The 22,230-nt window shown below is 37.3% G+C and overlaps 1 protein-coding gene across 4 annotated transcripts; it reads left to right on the forward strand.

Annotated features, from left to right (window-relative positions):
• Positions 1–1,854: 1,854 nt before the first annotated feature.
• Positions 1,855–21,809, forward strand: CHODL (chondrolectin). 4 transcript variants are annotated; one of them, XM_057697223.1, is made up of 7 exons: positions 2,238–2,316; positions 11,950–12,259; positions 12,396–12,553; positions 15,278–15,364; positions 17,238–17,340; positions 19,039–19,117; positions 20,668–21,809. In XM_057697223.1, exons 1-7 carry the CDS (start codon positions 2,238–2,240, stop codon positions 20,752–20,754), a joined length of 903 nt encoding a protein of 300 aa, XP_057553206.1. In that variant the 3' UTR covers positions 20,755–21,809. The 4 variants fall into 4 exon arrangements, with proteins under 4 accessions (XP_057553208.1, XP_057553206.1, XP_057553209.1 ...); XM_057697226.1 differs by lacking the exon at positions 20,668–21,809 and adding an exon at positions 20,393–20,464; XM_057697225.1 differs by lacking the exon at positions 19,039–19,117 and having other exon boundaries at positions 1,855–2,316; positions 20,393–21,809.
• The last annotated feature ends 421 nt before the right edge of the window (positions 21,810–22,230 follow it).

Here is a 22,230-nt window from a genome sequence, read left to right on the forward strand (position 1 = left end):
TTTTCTGAAGAACAAAAACCATGGGACTTCCCCTTGCCAATAATGGCTTCAAGGACTTGCCGGCTTTTTAGGCATTAGAGCCATTTGGGGGTTTACCCATATATAGAAAATCACACCCAGTGCTTATGTTGTAATCTATTGGCATGCCTTCCCAAACATGGACCTTTCCATGATTGCTCTGAGCCACATGAGTATCCTGGAGTAGGATGGCATGAAAGCAGAAATGAACTCCCAGTTTTGCAGGTACCTGGAGCAGTCACCCAGGTCATCAGCCAATGAGGATCATCACACTCAGCCTGCAAGTGGCTACAGAATTCCTGTAAAAATCTCTAATTCCTTTTTCCTCCGTGTGAACCATAACACTTGTTCACCCTTCCTTCCACTATGGCCTTTATACACAGCCATTATTACATTTGTTCCTCCACACTGGACTGTGAAGGCACCTGGAGCAACTTTCTGACCACAGCCAGGGGACACCTTGACACAGTTTACAGGCTTGAGCTATATATACCTCCACTGCTTGAGGACTTATGTTTTTCATTTTCCATTCAAAATACCAGCAATACCTGTTTCTTTTGGACTTTTAGCCTAGTGGTGAAACTCTCAAAATCCATAGTCTTTACATGATTTATTGATTGCCCATGGCCCCGGAATAAATCAGCATTTTTAATAGTTACATAAGAAAAATAGTCATAGGCATAATTATTTCGAAATTCTACCTTCTTGAGTAGGGTGGATTTAATAATCCATAAGATCTTTCCAAGTGTTAAAACTTCTTATAAGATGTCTTTAGTATAGAAAGATTTTTTTTCCCTAAGAAAACAGTCCAACAAGTGTTGAGTGTACTTGTGGCTTATGAAAACAGAAGACAGGGAGGTGCTATAAAAACCAAAGGATTTTATTTAACAAATGCTGGTGCATTTAAAGCAACATAATGGCAAAATACCAATTCTACTGAAGCCCATTATGAGAGCCTCCTCAGGGTTCCTCTTATGGACTGGATATAGGTGAAACTCTCAAGAACTTCTTTTCAATACTCCAGGAAAATTTAGCATCCTTGGGTGGACTGTTATTACAATAAAGCATAAGTCCGGTTATGGAAAAGTGCCTCTGTAGGTTTTAGAATGGTTTACTTCTGATGTAAACTACAGGTCATTGGTAGATGATTGCAAAGAAATACATACCTTTATGTCCAGGAAATTCCCAAATATTCGGAAAATTTGTGTTGATGGTTTTCTCTAGAGCTGCAAATACTAAGATTGAAATCAGTTGGGAAAACTGTGTTTCAAATATTCAATTTACTCCCGTGGCAACTTAGTCAAACAACCTGCTTGGAAGTAATCTATTTGCAGAACCTAGGTGGGGAAAAAGTTGCCACACTGTATAATTCACTGAGCAGGTTTTGGCTCCCACTCCACCAATCCATCTTAAATATTGGCTAGTGCCCTGCATCTAGCAATACACATGATCAAGCAATTTAGTCCAAAAAAAAAAAAAAAAAAAAAAAAGGCCCCACCAGTTGGCATCCCCATGGACATTAATCTTTGAGAAAATCAAATGGATCCAACTTTTGCCAGAATTTAATAGCAAAGCTGTCACATTTTACACAAATGAGTATCCAGTCTGCTAGCGAATGGAAAGAGGAGACCGGGAGGAACGGAGGGGAGGAGGTGGGGCTGCTGACTGGACTGTTTGCGAAGTGGCTCCAGTTTTTAGGGGGAGGGGCCAGGATGCTCCGCATGACAGGAGAGACGAAGTAGTTAAAAATTATTACTAGCGAGGGGCTGGAACCTCGGGACGTGGGTATATAAGACGGCGCCTCCAGCGCAGAGCTCCTGCTGCTGCTGTGGGAGCCACGACAGGGGCGCACGAGCTCGGCCCCTCACTTGCCAGAGGCCGTGGAGAGGAGCAAAGGGGACGAGGGATCCAAATCCGGGCTCCTGCTTCACCTCTGGGATAGACACGGGACCCCCTAACTTCTGTAGCCTTTCCCGAGACGCGCACCCGCGGCATCGTGCGCTCTAGCCCAGCACACTCGCGCGCGGCACCAGCGCGCCTGGCGCCAGGTCCGGCTAGAGGCGATGCGTGCAGGGGGCCGGGCAGCCGGGTTCGGGCGGCGGGAGTAGGGCCCCGCGGGCAGGCAAGGAGGCAGCGGGGTTAGAGCCCCGGCTGCGCGGCGGGCAGAGGCCACCTTCGCTCCACGCCACACCTGCCGCCGCCGCCGCCGCCGCGCCGCGATGAGCCGCGTGGTCTCGCTGTTGCTGGGCGCCGCGCTGCTCTGCGGCCACGGAGCCTTCTGCCGCCGGGTGCTCAGCGGTGAGTCCGGGGCCGCCCGCCAAGCGCCCGAGCCGGGAGAGGGGACCGTGGGGCGCGCGGGCGAGGGCGGTGCGGGCCGGCCTGTCCCGGGGTGGAGGCTCTCCGAGGGGTTGGAAACCCGTGCGGGGTAGGTAGGGGGCCGGAGGAGACGGGGAAGTTGTATTCTGCTTTCTCCCCAGCCGCCCTAAACACACAAAGTTTAATTTTTTGAAGGTGGCTGCTTCCGTAGCTGCAAAACGAACTCCGCGTCATTCTAGGCAGTACAGCCTCTTCTAGGACTAATTTCGACTTTCTTTGTAAGAGAGTTGGCCGCAGGGCAGGGCTGGTACCTGTAGAAGGGGTGGGGTACCGCGGAGGCAGAGGGAGCCCAGAGGCAGAAGAGCCGCTGCAGAAATGCCACCCCCTGTTGGCCTGGCTCGACTTCAGTCCCCGCCCGCACGGGGTTCACTCAGATGATTTCTGAGACCAGACTTGTTCGCTGTGGGTGGCTCACCGACCCAGGGGCACCGAGCCTTTGTTCTCAGGAGGGCTGAAAAAAACTAAGGGACTGATCGTTGTGTGAGGACGCCTTTCCTTTACACACCTCATGTCAAGTTAGGGACTTCTCAGAACATGACATCTGCTCGAGTTGGGTTGAGGTGTACATGGTCAGTAATGCAGGTTTGTGCACACAGTAGGTGCCGAATTAGGTCGTTCCAGTCAGTGCAAGGGAAATGGATCAGAATTGGCAAGCTTCCCAGAGTTTGCCTTGATTTTTCTTTTCCTTCCACTTTCATTGTCCTAATGTTGAGCCATTCATGTCGCATTCACTCTCCCTTTGGCGGAGGTCTGAAAAAACACATAAAGATTCTCAGAAGCCTAGGATGAATGAATAGGGCCTTACAGGGAAATTGATCATAGCTACCTTTATTGAAATCTCTTGTGATGCTAATTAAAGTGTTGCAATAAATATTTGTTGAAAGTATGTGGGCATGTGTTTTAAGTGTGGGAAGTTTTTTTTTAATGTAAAAAGCATGAGTTCCTTTTCACATTCTGTGCATCTGTATAACAGGTGTCACTAGAGCTAGAGGTAGATGACAGATGACAGCAACTTAATCAGTAGTGAAGCCAGACCTTTAGAAACTGGCATATTAAGCGTAATTGTTACTGATCTTCCCCTCAGCAATGTGATGTTCTGCATCTTCTGAATATAATCCTTCCGTGTCTGGTGATCAATCACTCTCCGCTAACTTTTCGGCCCTCAGGAGACACTGGAATTAAATACATTGTGAAATGTCACTTGGAAGGGCATGTCGCTTACATTTGTTTCAGGCTGTTATTATTATTCATTTATAAAGTGAAAAGTTTACACTATCAAGCAAGGAGGTTACAAAAGCCAGAGCATTAGATCCCATTCTCCTTATTTTAGCTTAAAAAGAAGTTCACCATAAAATTCATCTGAATGTGTAAATTATATATCTGACTGCCTTTGTCTCTGTCAGAATTATTCTTGCAAATGAATGAACAGAGATCAGGCTCTGAGCATAAGGTTTTTTTTTTTTTTAATCTTTATTGGAGTGTAATTGCTTTACAGTACTATGTTAGTTTCTGCTGTAAACAAAGTGAATCAGCTATATGTATACATATATCCCCATATCCCCTCCCTCTTGAGCCTCCCTCCCAGCCTCCCTATCCCACCCCTTTAGGTCTTCACAAAGCATCAAGCTGATCTCCCTGTGCTCTGTAGTAGCTTCCCACTAGCCATCTATTTTACATTTAGCCGTGTGTATGTCAATGCTACTCTCTCACTACGTCCCAGCTGCCTGCCCCCGCTCCCCAAGTCCGTTCTCTATGTCTGCATCTCTATTCCTGCCCTGTAATATGCATGGAATCTAGACAAATGGTACTCATAAGGTGTTTCTTAAACACATAGAAACATTTCATTGACTTAAATAGTATCTACTAGGCATATTCCTATGTTATGCTTTAAGGTTTGCAAAGGAAGAAAAAGAATACATAAAGTAAAAAAAAACTTGAACAAATCGTTGATGAAAAGTTTCTTTTCTGTTCTATTATTGCATAAATTGCTGCAAACCTCTTGCTCTGTTTTCCTATCAAGTATTTATAGGCATCTTGTAGGTGACATCTGGAAAATTTCTAATTAACTGAACATGATCTATTTGATTTAACATAAATGATGATGTTTACTTGATATCAAAACAATTAGTTATGTTTTTCTTATGAATAATTTAATTGTCTTTGGCCTTACAAACTCACATTGAAATCTAACCATTATAAATTGATTTGTGATTTTATCCTTTGAAAACTAATTTTTTAAAATATGTATTTCAGCCATAATGGCATGAGTACACAGGAGTCTAAAGCGTGACATTTTGGACAAAGTAGGTCTAATGTCTCCCTGGTTGATGTTAAGCTTTGAGAGGTGCATCAACTTTTTCATGCCACTAGGGACAATTTACCAAAATTCTACTCAACTGTCTGTCAACTGAAACAAGCTCTTTGGGGCCATCATTAGGAACATACTTACAGTATATGGAATACATTTTCTAGTTATTGAATATCAGTACAACCATTTATAATTTCTATTTAGTGTACCAAAGTAATTACTCCAGGAAAAAAAAAAGACAAGAACTCACAAAATAATGCTCAATAGAAATTCTCATTTTAGTACTTTATTCAATAAGATACTTTCTGATACTTTTAAATACACCACCCTGTTTAAAGTTGAGAGCATTATTTATAAATGAAGTGAAAATATTTAAATGAGAAATAACATTTCACACATCATCATAATCTGTCCTGTAAGATTTAATAGCATCTGGCAGTAATAGAAAAGTATTTTTATAGATCACTGGCTATGCTTATTTTGATGCATGGATATGCAATAAAAATATAAACTATAAGGATAATGGTCAGAGAGTTTTTAGTGAATTTGTGGTTCTAAGTTGGAAACTACTTTCAAGGTCTTGAACCTGTACTTGTTTGTTGCTACACACAGATGTGTAGAGGATATCACTTAAATCTGTGAAGTGACTGGTGGGTAATGACACCTTCTTTAGAACAAAGCTAAGAGGATTTTACCTTGGGGGATATGGATACATATGAAAAAGAAGAGTTCAAAATTCAGGTCTTTAAAATGGGAGGATGTGTTTGAAGAGCACACCAATATTCTTAAGCATTCGGAGTGTGCTGAAGTTTGTGTGTATGTGTGTTTACTTTCTCTTTTTGGTGCACATAGCAGTGATCCATCAACCTGGTTATGCTGCAAAATGCATTAAGTGTATTTCATGGTAGCTCCACATTTCTGCAGAACACTTTAATATGTATTAATGTGACCTTATTGAAATTGGCAAACATTTAGAAGACTGGACGATTTAGAGACTTCCATTTTGATCATGCAACTGTCACAGAATATTGCAAAATCATGGGTGGTGACCAGTAGCCTATAGATTAATATAATAGCAAGGGAGATATAAAAACTTTTTAAAATTAAAAAGAAAAGACTGCTGAGCATATTCCAGCCTATGGTACTATTTTCCATGACATCATCAAACACGTAAAGTGATGGCAGTGCACTTTTCAGAGATGCAATTACTTTAAGTATCTCTTGGGCAAGAAAGGAACAAATTAATCTTATTACCAGTCATTTCATAAATACACATTCATCATAGCCATTAATCCTTAACTGCTGTTTTTCATCATTTTATGGTTTTGTTTTTATAATTCTTCTTCTGGAAGATGGCAATATCTGTTGCATTAACATTAGAAAGGGGACAATACTGTATAAAGGTGTCCATAGTGGAAATCCAGCTGATGGTCTCACTGACACTTTTTACTTTCTCCAACTCTCCATCTTTGCCAGGCGCTTTGCACACAGGTGAATGGATGGACAAAACTGCCAGGCGAGATTATTTCTTTCACTGTTTTAACATATCGCGGCGGATATATAACACAGCCTGACAACTTGACCAAAGTTATACTCCTTGTAATTGGGGAAAAAATCAGTTTGGACCTTGTTTGTTCTATTTGGAAAATAGAAGGTCTAGATTAAAAAATCATTAAGGACACATAGGGTCTGTAAATCTGAGATAGATGTTCCAATATGAATCCTGTGTCTAAATGTTCAGTAAGAGAAAATCCACATTCTGCTTAGAAACAAACTCTCAATGTACAACCCCTAGTATATGTTAGCCATCCAGCAATCAACACCGGACCAATGCTAAACATGATAGCATAGGTCATACTAATAATGTACATATTAATCAATCCCTTTATTCATGAAATTTTTCAGCTTGGAAAAATATATTTGAGACCTCCATGGAGGCAGCATGGAAGTCTGGGGACCTGCATGAACTGTGGAGCCAGGCTGCCTGGTTGTAAACCCTCTACCATATATGAGCTGTGTGAATTTGGCAAATTGTTTAACTTTTCTATGCCTCCCTTGCCTCATTTTTTAAATGGGATGAGGCATCCCAGGGTTGTTGCGTGGTTAAAGGGGTTCAAACGCAGTAGTGCAGGTTGCAGTCATGGTCACAGGTGCCGCCAAGAAGCTGTGAGAGGGCGCTCGGCGCAGTAGTGCCCGCGCCTGCAGCTGAGGCCACCTAGAGGAGAGCAGAACTGTTTCAAGCTGAGCAGCCTGTATCACCAGGAGAGATCATCTTTCCTGACTTACCCAAAGGCATGGATTGTGCTAGCAGTGAGGCCCTGCACACTAAACTATTGATAAATGTCAGGCTATTATTATTATGAATTATTTTTTTAAAACTCCTAACCACTCTCACTTTTTAGGTGAGAAAACTAAGACCAGGAAAATTTAAATAATGTCCCCAATGTCCTCACAGTTCAAGTAAAGCTCTGGGATTCCAAGCCAGCTCTTATGATTGAATGATTGAATTCTTAACTCACATAATTACTTGGTTTACAGTTTGTTATTTAGATCTTGATTTTAAACATTGGGTTTAAAAAAAATAACTTTCATCCCCTTCTCAGAACGTCTGTGATATTTCCCAGGTGGAGAGGTAGGGCATGCAGATGCCACCATCATCCAAACAGTGACCCAAGGCTACAGTTTTGGATGGTTAACAATTTAGGAAGATGGAGTCCAGCACGATCTTAATAAGTGCACTTAATAGTGCACATTATAAAATCTCTAGTGCAAAAATAAGGTTTATTATAACAAAACATTTTTATAATGAAGAAGTCTTAAAAAGTTGGTGTAATATTGAACACTGAAAGCAGAACACTTATGATCAATAGCCTTCCCTTTCTTAGTTTGAAAGTTTTGGCATTACTGTCAGAGGTCATGTCACATTGTATGTTGTAGTTTCGGCATATTTATACCTTTGATTTTGAGTAAGGTAAGAAAGAATTATGAAAAACAAATTATTTTGTGGGATTCTTGTAAAATGTCCAAAGTCTGGTCAGTCTGGTTTGGGGAAGATCTATCATGTAGGTGTCCCCCCCCCCTTTTTTTTTTGGCTGCACTGTGTGGTATGCGGGATCTTAGTTTCCCCATCAAGGATCAGACCTGTGCCCCCTGCATTCGGAGCACAGAGTCATGACCACTGGACCGCCAGGGAAGTCCCATGTAGGTCCTCTTCTGTACAACTTGTTTTTTTCTTTGCAACTAAAACTAAGCCATAATTGAACAATTGGGATTCATAGTATGTCTTCCATGTTTTTATTGAAAAATATGACAAATTTAATACTTATTTAATGTTGATTAGATATGATTATAATGTGAGGTGTAAGAAAAATGTTATTACTCTCATAACTAACTGAGGATTCAACTTTCAGAAAGTTAACAAACATAAGCAAAACAAAACCAAGTCATAGATCCTTTCTATTCAGGAAGAAAAAAGGAAACTGCCATGACTTTTGAGTTTAGGCCCAATTTTACAGTGTTGCTAAAAGCACTGAAAACTCTGCCAGTATTTAGCTCTAAAGAAATTTTCATAACTAAGAAAAAAGAATTATGTATTCATTGAAATAGTAGCAGAATCATAGCTGTGATGATAGGAATGTTTATTTTAGCAGGCAATACTGAGAATTATCTCTAAAGTGCATATGTATGTATGTAGTTGTGTGTGAGTGTGCGTGTGTGTGTGCGTGCATGTGTGTGTGCGTGCGTGTGTGTGTGTGTGTGTGTATGAAACCAGGAGGTGTAGAATCATAGGTGGAAGGTCTATCTCTCTTGTAAGTGAGCCAACAATCAAGGGAGATTTCCCACTACAGGTGTTAGATAACATTTAGTAAATTATTGTTAGTATCAAGGTAGCCTTAGTGTGAGAAACTGCTATATGGTTATCTGAATACTTATCTGAATATTTTATGGGTGGTAGAATAGTAGATTGAAGATTAGATGTAGTAGATGGAGGTAAATGTATCTTCCTATTGCTCAAAATAGTCGATGGAGGATTTTATCTAAATGTAGTATTTAAAAGTAAGAGAAAAGGAAGTTCTCCATGTGATCTCACAGAATGAGAAGGGAGGTAATCGTAATGGTTCCCTAAGAAGATTAGCCTTTACAGAAGTGGGAAAGTTGCTTCCAGAAGATCCGTATTAATGGAACTTTTCTGGGAATTAGGACAACATTTGTTTCCCAGCTGTTGGGAGTTCCACTGCTATTACAGCCAAGTATGATCAGCTGAAATGGTGGTAAGCTGTTAAATAGCTGCTGCTTCTGCTGATTTTGCTGCAACTTGGACCAAATTTGTGCAATAAGGTGGAAATCAGTAGTAAAATAGAATTAAATGTGAAGAAATTCACAGTGTCGGCTTTAACTGATTTTATATATAGATACCGTAAAAACTGCAATGAATCTCTAATTTCCTTAAAACTGCCTTGCTAGATCTGAACTGCTAGTGACTTTTCAGTTTAAAATGTGTGGACACAGCTGATATTCAATTAATACACTTTGGAGTTCATCTCTGTCTGTAGTTGGTAATTGGCCACTCTCCTGATCCTCTGAGAGTCCCCCTGCTATGCAGCTACCACAATCTCCACAACCTCATCCAGGACCCCTGGACCACTCCATCATCCACAGCCAAAGAGAGGATGCCTGGCATAGAGAGTGTGAAGGCTGGCTGTTACCCAGGGCTTGTGCAGTATTAGTTCTTAATTATTTTAAGTATAATCCCTGTCTATAGATTTTAATTATTATTGTTATTATTTCCCAACAGATTAACATTTATCTACAGATTGACATTCCTAGCACCTAATAGTGGTATTAGGAATTTCCACAAGACACTTGAAGCTCTCTTAAACATTTAATTAGAAGTGCTATTTTAATTTTATAAATAAGTTAATTTTCATCATCATTCTTGTATTCTCACCTCTGCTGCGTTTGTTTTTTAGCATGTCAGAGATAATGGGCAGCAACTTTCAGCATATATATCATATCTAGGCATTTTCTGAACTTGTGCTGGCTTTGTTACATAGATAATTTTTACTCAATAAAACTTCTGGCTAATCTGTTTTGTTTTGTTTTTTAATTTGGCTTCTTTCTGTTATCTTGCAAAACAATCTCATTGGACAACTTAATATTTCAAAACTGCTGGAATCAAATTGAAGTCTGATAGTTCTTGGAAGAATAATTGAACAAATTGAAAACTCAAGGGAATGTAGTTAAGATATATTTTGAGGCTTAGAAATATGTAAAAGATGTAGAAGATAAAAATGGAAACAGAGCTTGCTTTAAAAATACAGACATAAAAATCACTAGGCTTAATGGCATTGCTAGAGTATTGCCAGGAACAGCCATTTTAAGCAATGAAGTCATCACAAACCCTAATAATAAATTAGGAGAAATATTTAAAAAATAATTATTGTATTAGGATCAACCATTAGGACTTCCATGGTCATCTCTCAGGATTATTTGTTTCAGACTGATTTGTCCTCTTGATGTCTCTTTTATTACAGTTTCCCATGGTCATTCATACGAACTTGTTATTTTTCAATAACAATTAGTTGGGGTAGTTTCTTAATTTGTTCTTATTATTCAGTGTGTTGCTCCTGGGTCCAGATCACATTTAATGAGACAGAGAGGACAACTGGCTGTCTTGCTTGCATTGCTAGAACTGCTCTGTTATTAGTGGGCTGTTCTCAGCTTGTGTCAAGATATTGAATGCCTATCACTCAAACACTGTTGTGAGGTTAATGGCCTTCCACTGATTTCTGTCCCCTCCTGCCTCTGAGTGTCATCACAGGTCATTAATTGCTGATTCTGGGGAAGAATGGATGTGATACTGACGCCGGCTCAGTGTGATGTACTGTAATTAAAAGTACAAAGCTTGAATGCTTTATTTTTTTAGCCAGTGTTTAAATATAATAGCACCCCCAGCCCTCCACTACTGACAAGTTTTCTTGATCAGCTACAAAATTAAAGTTGATGCAGAGATCAGAGGTGAACCAAAGAAGCTAACGAAAAGCAAAACAAAACAGTATGACCATTCTGGAGATTGTGTCTATAGTCTTGGCATACATATTTGGTGGTAAAAAGAGGCAGGTATAAACAATAGAAAAATAGGAATCCACTGCTAAAGCCTGTACACTGTAATATCCCTGTTGTATACTTGGCTTTATTGTGACCCGATAGGCTCATGCATATTTGTTATTATGTCACTAAGTAATTATAAATATTCATTCTGCTCAATATGTAGAGGTCTGTGAAATTCAATTTCGAGAGATCTTTTAAGTCAGACTTTTGTTGCCTGTGTATTTGTCTTCACAGATACTGTTAGAGCAGAAGTGTAGTGATGTCACAGCGATGAAGCTTGATAATAAAAGGTGATATTTCATTAAGAGGTCTCAAGAATTATCCTAAGCCTCACTTATGGTTCCATCTAATATCTTGACACAAATTTATATTCTATACATATAGTGACTTTTAAAATCATTAATAGATATCAGGATAGATGATTAAACTGAGTAGTGTAACTTATAAAAACTTTTAAAATACAAGTGAAAATAAAAATTACATTTTCAATTTCCCCTCCAAATTCTAAGTATTCTAGAAGTACTCAGGAAGATTAACTTGTCATTTCTAATACAATATTATCTTAATAAATTGTTCACTATTACCATTACCTTCATTCTGACTTCTCTTAACTATCAATTTTAATGTATTTGCTCTCAGATATATACAATAAAAACAAATATTTACACCTTAAATTTGCCACTTTAAATTATTTACGTGTATTCACTTTATGACACCTTATGTAAATATGCTTTTTTACTTGTTTTTAATAATTCCTTTATGAATTATTATTCTTACTTCATAATTTTGACCTTTTAGCTTCCTTTACTGTATATACCTGACATTTCTTTAGCTACTTTCATTTGCTATGGTATCAGTTTACAAAATCTAAGCCAGGAGATTTATGACTTCCCTTTACAAACATTTCCTTGATGTGCTGTGTTTAAAAGTTTATGTTACAAGTTTATTAGGGAATCAATTTGCTTTTATAAAGTGAAATAAGAATCTAGAAAATAACCTTTATGCAAAGGTTCAATGGGAGAAATAGTCTTGGCAGAGCATCTCTGTTTTGATTGGTTCTTTCATTTTAATTTGTAGTAAGCAGCATCCTGGATATAGTTCAGATAATCAATACATGGGCATCTTTTTTTTTTCAGGCCAAAAGGTATGTTTTGCTGATTTCAAGCATCCCTGCTACAAGATGGCCTACTTCCATGAGCTCTCCAGCCGAGTGAGCTTTCAGGAGGCACGCCTGGCTTGTGAGAGTGAGGGGGGAGCCCTTCTCAGCCTGGAGAATGAAGCAGAACAGAAGTTAATAGAAAGCATGTTGCAAAACCTGACAAAGCCTGGAACAGGGATTTCTGATGGTGATTTCTGGATAGGGCTTTGGAGAAATGGAGAGGGGCAAACATCTGGTGCCTGCCCAGATCTCTACCAGTGGTCTGATGGAAGCAGTTCACAGTACCGGTGAGTAGGGGTCCTGAGGAGGCGAAGGGGGTTCTCAGAGGGGAAAGGACAAAGGGTGATTTCTGTTACCTGTAGAGGATGTCAGAATAGAACGGCGAGGCCACTGAGAAGTGTTCCTGCTTCTCTGTACTTGCAGAAACTGGTACACTGATGAACCTTCCTGTGGCAGTGAAAAATGTGTTGTGATGTACCATCAGCCAACAGCCAATCCTGGCCTTGGGGGTCCCTACCTTTACCAGTGGAATGATGACAGGTGCAACATGAAGCACAATTACATCTGCAAGTATGAACCAGGTAGGAAGCATCGTAAAGCTGTACGAGCAGATTTGGTGCATATTTGCTTCCATTACATTTTATCTTTCACCTTCACTACCTTTGGCTCGCTTTTCTGCGGTGAAACATGGAATTACTTTGCAGTTTGATGACAGCCTATACTATTAGGCTTTGAAGATTTTTTAGCTGCTTTTCTCCTCTCAGTGTTTGGAAGTTGCATTTGAACTCTTCCAAGGGCTGTCTGCTTGACCTCATAACATGTGTTCATGGAAGGCAATTATAATCAAGTACTGCTGTTTCTATTATTCTCTTGAAATTACACGATTCTTCTTTTTCTCATAAGACTGTAAAGCACAAGGGATTATTTGGATTAGATTTACCCTTCTCTTGTATTTATCTTGTTCTTGAGTATATTAGCCTACTTTCTTTATCCCTGGTGAGTTTATTCTTTAAACCTCTTGGCTGCTGAATCCATCATTACCCTCCTAGAAGCCTTTGCAAAGCTAAATCTGTTATACACTTAGGTTCTTTGTCTTAATTTTTTTCTTAGAAAAATATAAAGTTGAAATTCTTTAATATTTTAAATTTGTGACACTGTGTGCTTGAAACTGTTAAATGAAACAAAGTATATTACAGAGTGTTCTTAATGCAATATTATCTTTTCTTTGAGCTTTTAGGTGACTCTTTGTATTTATTTTATTTTATTGTCTTATTGTATATCATACTTACCACATTATTTAGGACACTATCCCCCAGAATCCTCTTGTTTTGTGTTAGGTAGTCTAGGTTTATATTGCTCACGGAAGAGCATTTTAGGCATAAAATTAGTTTTTGATTTATCTTCTATATTCTATCTAAATCTTCAAATACCTATAGTTTTAACAATATTCCTTCGTGTATTTTTTGTTTTTGAAGCACACATACACTTCTACAGTATAGAAGTACTCAGAATTATTAATGTATAGAATTTTTGTACTTTATTTTACTTTAAATATTTTCATTTTTATTTATTTTCTATGTAGTTATCCTTCTTTCCTTGAGCTTAGTGTCTTATTTATGAAGAATGTTGGTTTAATTAAACTCCTTGCTTGTATAGTCAGTGCTTTTTTGATGGTAAGTAGTTAACTTTTTAGTGGTGAGGGTATTGGAGGATCAAGTAGTGGGACTAATTATAATTGACAAGTTATAAAACTCATTATTTTGAACTTTATTCTCCAACTATACCAAAAGTACTATGTGAACTTAGTCTCTTCCTTCTGCTCCTGCACACCATCTAATAGCATGACTGCTGATATCCAAAGTGGTAAAAAATTAACCTAGCTATACAGAAACTGAATAATTCACTTCTGAGTTTTCTCACTTTCTTCTCCACTGTTTTTTGGTTACTGTCCTGTGAGCTGCATGTCTATTCTTTGGGTCCATCAATGTTATCCAAAGATGTTTTTAAGGGGATACTTCTGAATCTGATTTTTATATTTATTAAAATTACATTAAGCACTCTTGCTCTTAGACATTAAAAATAGTATGTAGGAGAGAATGTTTCTAAAATTTTGTTACCTAATCAGCAATTGCATTAAAGTTTGTTAAAATATTTTAATGATAACCAGTCCTATGTTGATAAATGGAATAATATCTGTATTATTTGTTCAACAAATACCAGTTGAGCACCTACAGGCATAGAGTGCCTAAATAAATTCTGTAGAAGAATGGGTGTAGGATAGGACTCTGTCGGAAGGCTAGAGGAGGCAATGTATCAGGGCAATATACATGTATAAGAATAATAAATATTATTATAGGATGGTGTATGATTAAGCTTCTAATGAATAGAGACTATGTGACCAAATTAGAGTAAACATTTCATTAAAATGATTTACTATTCTAAAACTGTCAAATGCTGCGTATGTTTTTTTCTTTTCTATTAATAGACAAAAACAAACATAGAATTATATTTTTTGAAACAAATGAAAACAAATTTATGGTTCTTTTCTTAGTAATTCAATTTATTTTCTCTGAACTATTAATTTAACAAATAGTGCCCTAGGAAAAAAAATTAGGCAAGGGAGCAGTACCAGAGCATTGTAAGAAGTTTCAACATTTTTTAAGTATGTGGCAATTGAAGAAATCTTGCTCCTTAAAACCAGGGAAAGAAACAACTCGCAAGCCTTAATTTACGATTATTTTTTAAAGAAGTAGACACTATTGGAAAACAAATCTAAGGATGGCATTGTTTGTAGAAGACAGAAACGTGCTTTAGAACATTTTTACTTGAATCTTCAATTCCAGGTGCAGTCCATATGCAGTTATCTGCTGCTTATTATTGTGAGGAGAAATCTAAATTATGCACCCATAATATTATCCAAATCATCCTGAGGGTCTTTGAATCACAGTTAGTGTCTCACACTCTTATGCTCACCCGTTCTTGCCTATCTTTGCCTACGGTTATACCTCCTTTATCTTTACTACCTGTGGTAGGTTATCATCAGCACAGGTGCTCTGGATTGCTAAATGCAGTTTGGGGTTACAGGGGTTCACCCAGTGGATCCAGGTTGCAAAGACTCACCAAGTGGATCCTTTATTCAAAGATAATTAAATGTGGACTTTATAGTTAGATCATTTCATATAAATTAGCTGGAAGTTGTTCAGAAATCAATGTTTATTTTGTTTTACAATAAAATTTTATTCTCATCTATATTTGCATTTGTCTTGTTTATCATGATGTATGATAACTGTACTTATTATTTACAGAGATTAATCCAACAGCTCCAGTAGAAAAGACTTATTTTACAAATCAACCTGGAGACACTCATCAAAATGTGGTTGTTACTGAGGCAGGTAATTAATTCATGTGTCTTTAACTCACCTATCAAGAGAAGAAAATGTAGTTTTACACTTTGCTTCATGTTGGCCCCAACTTTTCTTGTTGCTTGGTGAAATAATGCACTAAATATAGACCTCTGGAAATTTACTTTAGGACTAGGTTAGAATGAATGATGCTAAGCTAGTTTCTGATAGAAAAACCTATTTTGTTTTCTTGCTATTTTCACTTGAGCGGTTCTGTCTAGTACTAAACTAGGTATGTCCTACACTGAAACGTGGATCCACAAAGATCTTCCCCAATGTATAGGTGTTTTGATGTAGATGGGCCCATTCAGTGGCCTGTAAACAGCGGGGTACTGGTAAATGTTCAGGGATTGGCCGGGGTAGGCTGGGCTTACGAAAGCCTTATTTGTAGACGCTGAGTTTTCTGCGGGGTGGATACTCTCACCCTGGCCAGTTTCAACCTACCAAGTGACATCACTGAACAGCAGGTTGGGTAGTAGGCATACAATGAGCTTTCAACTCAGTGCCTCCAGCACACCACTGTCTGCAAAAGACACAAAATGCAAAATGCAATCCCAGTGCAAATCTCCTGTTAGTCAAAAACTGCTCTTAGGATTAGTTAGGGGCTTGTTTTAGCATGGTGCTATGCCAGTTGGACAGAATATTTATTTATACTAGTTACTTTGTAAAGATTGAGCCAAAGATTCAAACTCTCAGAATCTCTCCACAGATGATCCAAAATCCATGAAAGAGTAAGAAATACTTTCCTTTTTCTTTACTCTTATATATGAAGGATCATGATGGTCTTTTCAAAAGGAAAGGAAATGTTTCTTGAATCCTTAAAATGCTTGAAGTCACCTTAACAGGCTCAAGAGTGGGTGAAAACATGGCAAATTATCCTCAAAATACCCCATCACTGGACCTCAGTTAATTTTTCTTCTGTTAACAAAGAAAGTGATGTGCATTTCAATGGATAGTTTGATCTAAGTCCTGTTCACTTTGACCAGAATTATTTAGATTAATTTTAATGATGGCTTTCAATTTGCTAGTCAATGCATAGTTTTCCAATTTGCTTTTCTTGTATGGACATGATTATTAAACTTTAGTGCTTTTCACTTTGGAGCGTCTGATTTTAAAACCATTCAGAACATGTAAATCTAATGAAATAGGCCAGTAAATAATTACATTAGGAATATTTACTCTCTTATGGCATTGAAAAATTGTTTAATAAAGTGATTTTAAGCTGTATGGGACTTCAATGTGGCACTTTTTAATTTTATCAAGAATACCTAATATTATCAAATGTGATGGAACAGGATTAAAAAATGATTCATTTTAGAATTTAATTAGGATCAAGTGTTTATGCCTCTGGAGTCTTACGTCTCTAGGTTATGACTCTATCACCGGTTAATATTTACATATTTTGGTTTACTCCCAGAGGGTCGTCCATATCATCATGGCACTGAGCTTATTAGTTAGGATAATTACATATCCAATAAATCAACAATTATTTTAATCATGATTATTCTTTAATAATCAGTGCTTGTTTCTCAAAGTAATAACTGAGAAGATTGATGAAGCAAGATAGCTAAGATTATTAATATGTTGTGAAAACCAGTCCCTGTCTGAATTGCAGATTTAATAATGGTTTTGGAAATATGGAAATTTAATTGAAGCATGACAACCATGCAGTATGATTTTGTTTTTAATTTCTAACTAAACATGATTATATTTATGTCATTAGATTATTCAGTATTTTGGGAAAAACCTTACATAGAATCATAATTGCATTTTGCCTTAACTTTTTGGGAAGTTTGTATACAACTTTAATGTCAAAATCCTGCCTCAACTATCTCTTTACATTAAGACTGTTTTACTTTCGTAGGAATAATTCCCAATCTAATCTATGTTGTTATACCAACGATCCCATTGCTCTTACTGATACTGGTTGCTTTTGGAACTTGCTGTTTCCAGATGCTGCATAAAAGGTAAATAATTCATATATGTAGAGACAACTTGAAAAGCTTAAAATAGGTTTTCAGAACTCTTTAAAAATTTAGCATAAAATTATATTTTAAGTTGCCTTAAGAAAGTTCCAATTTTCACATCTGTCAGTACATACGCAGTACATACAACCTAATAAAATATACCTTGATTATAGGATTATGAATTATCTCATTTAATCCTCACAAGCCATATGAAGTAGGTATTCTATTTTTATTTTTCAGTTGAGAAGATGGTGGCTTAGACGGGTCACACCATTTGCCTTGGGTCTCATAGCTACCGTGTGTGATGGATCTGAAATGTGACTGCTTATAAGCTCACAACATGTGAGAAGCTATACTTCTCTTTTTATTAAATATAAGCATTAATGCTATATATTAAATATAATGCTATGTATTATATATAAGCATATATAATGCTATATATTAAATATAAGCATTAATGCTAAACCTTTCAATCCTGACCTCAAGTCGTAATGCGAGACTTGATTTTTGTAGGTGAACTTCATACTACATTTCCAAAATTTCAAGTCACAGCCTTCTGTTTTATTTCCAAAGGATCTTTTAAGTATAGGAACTATAGCACAATGGTAAAAATGGGTCACTTCTTAGTAGGCATCTTGAAATAAAGTGGTATATCTTAACAGCAAGATTCTTGAAAGTATTCTTTTATATCTCTTTACTCGTACACTTGAGTTACAGGTGAAATTTTTTCATATGTGTCAGTTTGGCAATTAAACTAAAATGATATATGAAATATAAATATGTGTCAAAGGAAAAAGGAAAAGATGTGGATTTTAATTAGTGCATGCTTGTTAGAATAAACTAGACATCTTTGTCAGAGAGTTTTAAATAAAAACCGATTAAGAGAATGCTTCCTTCAGGGAAGGACTGCAAATAAGTCATTTTTCTCTTTTGACTTTACTTCATCTTCTTTTCCTGAAATGAACCCTAAAGAATCTGCTAAGTAAAAAAGCCCCCCCAAATCAAATAGATATAAACTCTAAATGGTTCACATAAATTTTTTTAAAGAATCCAACCTGTGATTTACTGGCTGTTTAAAGAAGACATTTTGAATAATCATAAATAAAGCCTGGCAAATTAATACTCCCTATTGTGACATATTATGTCCTCTTGACTTTGATTGATATATATATATAAAACATATATATTTATAAAACACACTTAAAATTATTTTTCAATATTTTATGCAGAGTAAAGACAATAATAAATATCTAATTTCTACCCTTAATTCCTAAGATTATAGATGGAAAGATAATTTATGATTATGAAAAACAATGAAGTAGAGGGAGGATTTGATATAAATACCCCCATAACCCAGCCAGACTGTTACAGAAGAGCTGTAAATAATCCGTGTGAAAAAAAAAGGATTTGAAAAAAATTATGCAGGGCTTCTCATTTCTGAAATTAACATTACTAAAGTGCCAGTAACTGAGTTTTTTCTGAAGTTCGAAGTTCATTTTCCTTCTTCCAAATAGTGTGCTGTTGTGGAGAGTCTGCTCATTCTCAAGTCATCCAGGTTTTTATACTTTGAGGACCTGTGGAGTTTTCACTTTGAAATTCTCAGAGTGAGAAGATAAATCAGCCTAGACTACCTCCAGAATGAAGCTCTTAGAGCTTAATTCACTCTCTCTTAGATGCTCCCCTTTTCCTTTCTTCCAGGAAAGCAAGGAGAAACTTCATCAAAGACTCAACTCCATTGTCATCTGAGTGCCTTGCAGAAAGTTTAAATTCCAATCTGGTACACATGATGGCTTCTGTCATTCCATGTCATGTTCAAAATGAGAAGTCTTGTTCCCTTAACTTGTAATAACTCTTAAATAAATACTAATGCTACACAAAAGCCACATTAATAACTTAACCACCCTTTTGTTTTAACCATTTAGGAAATTTTCATGTTTTTCATAAACTTTGCTTGGCTGATTTTCCATTCATGTTAGATGACTTCATGGATAGAGATGTATTGATCTTACTTATCTGGATGCAAATCTCCAAAATCTATCATTTAGATATAGTAGTTTACAAATTCACAGTTAAATGGAAGTCAGTAAAGGAATATTATAAAATTGTATGGCTCAGGCTTGTTTAGGAAGACTTCATTTCTTTACTTGAGGGAATTCTGCAGTGTCTGGTAGACAGAGGGTGAATGGGATGAGGTAGAAGGAATGCCTGGCGGGTTGGGGCAGATGCTGTTGGAGGGGGCGTCTGCAGGAGAAAGGATGTACAGAACGCAGTAAACAGGGACAACAAGGTGAGGACTCGTTCTCAGGAAACTGGGCCAAAAGGAGTCTAGAGCTTGGTAAGTATCTTGAAGAAGATGAACTTCCCTTCAACTCAGGAAGAAGGAAACTCAGAAATAGTCACTTTTGCAGGTGCCCGTTTTATGGAAAAAGTTAGAAGATATCACAGCCCGTCAGGCTAGAGTACAGTTCAATCTGAGATCTAGAGGAACTCAGATACTCCTAAGTGATCAGGCCTCAATCTGCTTTGAACTACATTTGTTTCAGAAACTGAAGCAAAATTAAGCTTTTGGGGATTAAGTGAGTAAACTGTAGGACAGAAAAAAGTGATGGGTGGAGGGAAAGAGGAAAGTTTTATACTTAGGACAAAAGCACTATTTTGATGCTTTGACATTAAATATATCATATGTTAACAGCAGATAATTCAAAAAGCAAAATTATAAAAATCATTGATCAAAGAAAATGATTTATTGGTGATTACAATAAAAATTTTGATAGTGTCAGATACATTTGTGTGTGTGTGTGTCTGAACTCTAAACTATGAAGGGTCCAAGAAAGATTTATTTTATTCATTTTTTCGTTATTTCATGTGAACTGCTTACCATCGTCACATACTAGAATAATCTAGAATTTTTTGTAGGAATGAAAAAATATGCTGGTGAGAGAAGAAAGACACTTTCATAATAAGGGTCTGACATGTCTCCAGTTGGACCAAGACATGCCTAGTTTGATAAGAAGTCTCAAACTTTGAATTTACTTCTTCTTCTGTTTTTCAGTAAAGGAAGAACAAAAACTAGCCCAAACCAGTCCACACTGTGGATTTCAAAAAGCACGAGGAAAGAAAGTGGCATGGAAGTATAATAATTCATTGGCTTGGCTCCAGAAAAGAAAATAGAGTTTTGTAATTCGGGATCTGTTTAAGGAATAGCATCAGAACATTAGCTTGGAATGGCTTGAAATTTCAAAGGATGTGCAAGATGAACTGTAAGCTCCCCCTTGAGGCAAATATCAAAATAATTTTTATATGTTTATTATTTCATTTATAAAATAGCGCTGTGCTAATAATGGAGTGAGACATGCTTATTTTGTTAAAGGATACACCCAAACTTCAAGTAAATGCGATGGACCATGCAGATGACATTGCTATGAACACATCAGAGAAGTATGCGCATTGGAAGCAGTTATTTTGTCTCTTTCACCTTTCATAAGTTGTAATCTACTTAATGTCATGTAAATTGTATTGAAATTTACAGTGTGCAAAATATTTTTCCCTTACATAAGTGTTTGATAAAAATGAACCGTTCTAGTATTTATTTTTATGGTGTTTCATTTTTCAATACATGCTGTTTTGATTAAAGAAATCTATCACTGTTGTCAACTGAATTCACACTCACATCAATATATTACCATAGAAAAAGTTTCTTTTCTAGAAATGGCTCATCTTCTTTTAGTTTTTCTGCTTTGGGTCAGAGTATGTTTAGGAAATCTCTTCAGAAATAAGAAGTTGTTTCATTAACCGTGGTATAAATCTACTCAAATATTTTACTTAGAGGCAAAAATTGTCTAATTTCAATTGTGCAAGACATGTGCCTTACAATTATTTTGAATTTAAAATTCAGCAGATTTTGTAATAACTTTGTTAATAGCTGTATAAACAATAATATACTCAATCTAGAACAAAAAAAGTGGCATACACAATATGAAACATATGTCTTAACACGTTGCCTATATAACCACAAGTAGCTCTCTGAGGGTTCTGGAATCGATTTGGTCCCTCCCCTGGCAATAGAGCAAAGATGGTTGTTTGGGGTCTGGGATTGACCCTGGAGGCAGATACCTGCATAGTTTGACTAAGGTTTTTCCTAGCTCTGTTTAGCCTCTATCAGCATATAAAAGAGTTTTACAGTTGGTACCAGTTGAGTGGTCACCACTAGTGTGGAGTTAAGCACAGCACATTGACATTTCTGCAAGGAAAGAAACTGAATTAACGTGAAAATGGGTTGGAGGGCATCAGTGATCACATGTTCATTGTCCAGTGTTTGGCTGGGAGAGTTTTAACTGGGGCTCCTCTGTCCTACCGTCTAGTTTCTTCAATGCTTGTGGCTCCTTCTTCTTCTCGAGAGAGTTGTAACGATCTGGTCTTCAAATGTCTCTGTGCTCCTTTTAACCAAATAAAAAGTTCTTGTTTCTGAAGAATGATCATTGGCGTTGTCTCAGTATCTTAAGTGAACAAAGTCCAGATACGCTCGCAATACTGTGTGGGAATAAATGGCTGTTTCAGTGTGGTAAGAATGGAAGTTATGGGTGTGGACTGTTTTAAACCTCATCTTTTCAGTTAGATAATGAGGTGCTTTCATTAAGGCAATTCACAGCTCCAGTTGGTTGGCAAAATGAAGAGGCAAAATAGAAATGAGTGGGCATTGGTCCCTTTTCAGCTGCTCAGAGACTGAGGCAAGGGGCAGCTGCCTGCTAAGCTTAGATCTGCCCACATTTAGCACTCCTCTGTCTTTTCTTGGCGACCCATCTTTCTGGCAGAATAGGAGACCAGCTGCTGGGATCTCCCTCTTCCCTCCAAGCTCCCACCATGCATTGCTTCCTTTAGTCAGGACTTGAT

Source organism: Hippopotamus amphibius, chromosome 10 (genome assembly GCF_030028045.1).
Source record: "Hippopotamus amphibius kiboko isolate mHipAmp2 chromosome 10, mHipAmp2.hap2, whole genome shotgun sequence".
Taxonomy (NCBI): domain Eukaryota; kingdom Metazoa; phylum Chordata; class Mammalia; order Artiodactyla; family Hippopotamidae; genus Hippopotamus; species Hippopotamus amphibius.

Coding starts and splice junctions, on each gene's coding strand:
- CHODL (XM_057697223.1), top strand. CDS start 2,238: ATGAGCCGCGTGGTCTCGCTGTTGCTGGGCGCCGCGCTGCTCTGCGGC. Junction 12,260..12,395: donor GGAAGCAGTTCACAGTACCG/GTGAGTAGGGGT, acceptor CTGTACTTGCAG/AAACTGGTACACTGATGAAC. Junction 17,341..19,038: donor TTCCAGATGCTGCATAAAAG/GTAAATAATTCA, acceptor CCTTTCTTCCAG/GAAAGCAAGGAGAAACTTCA.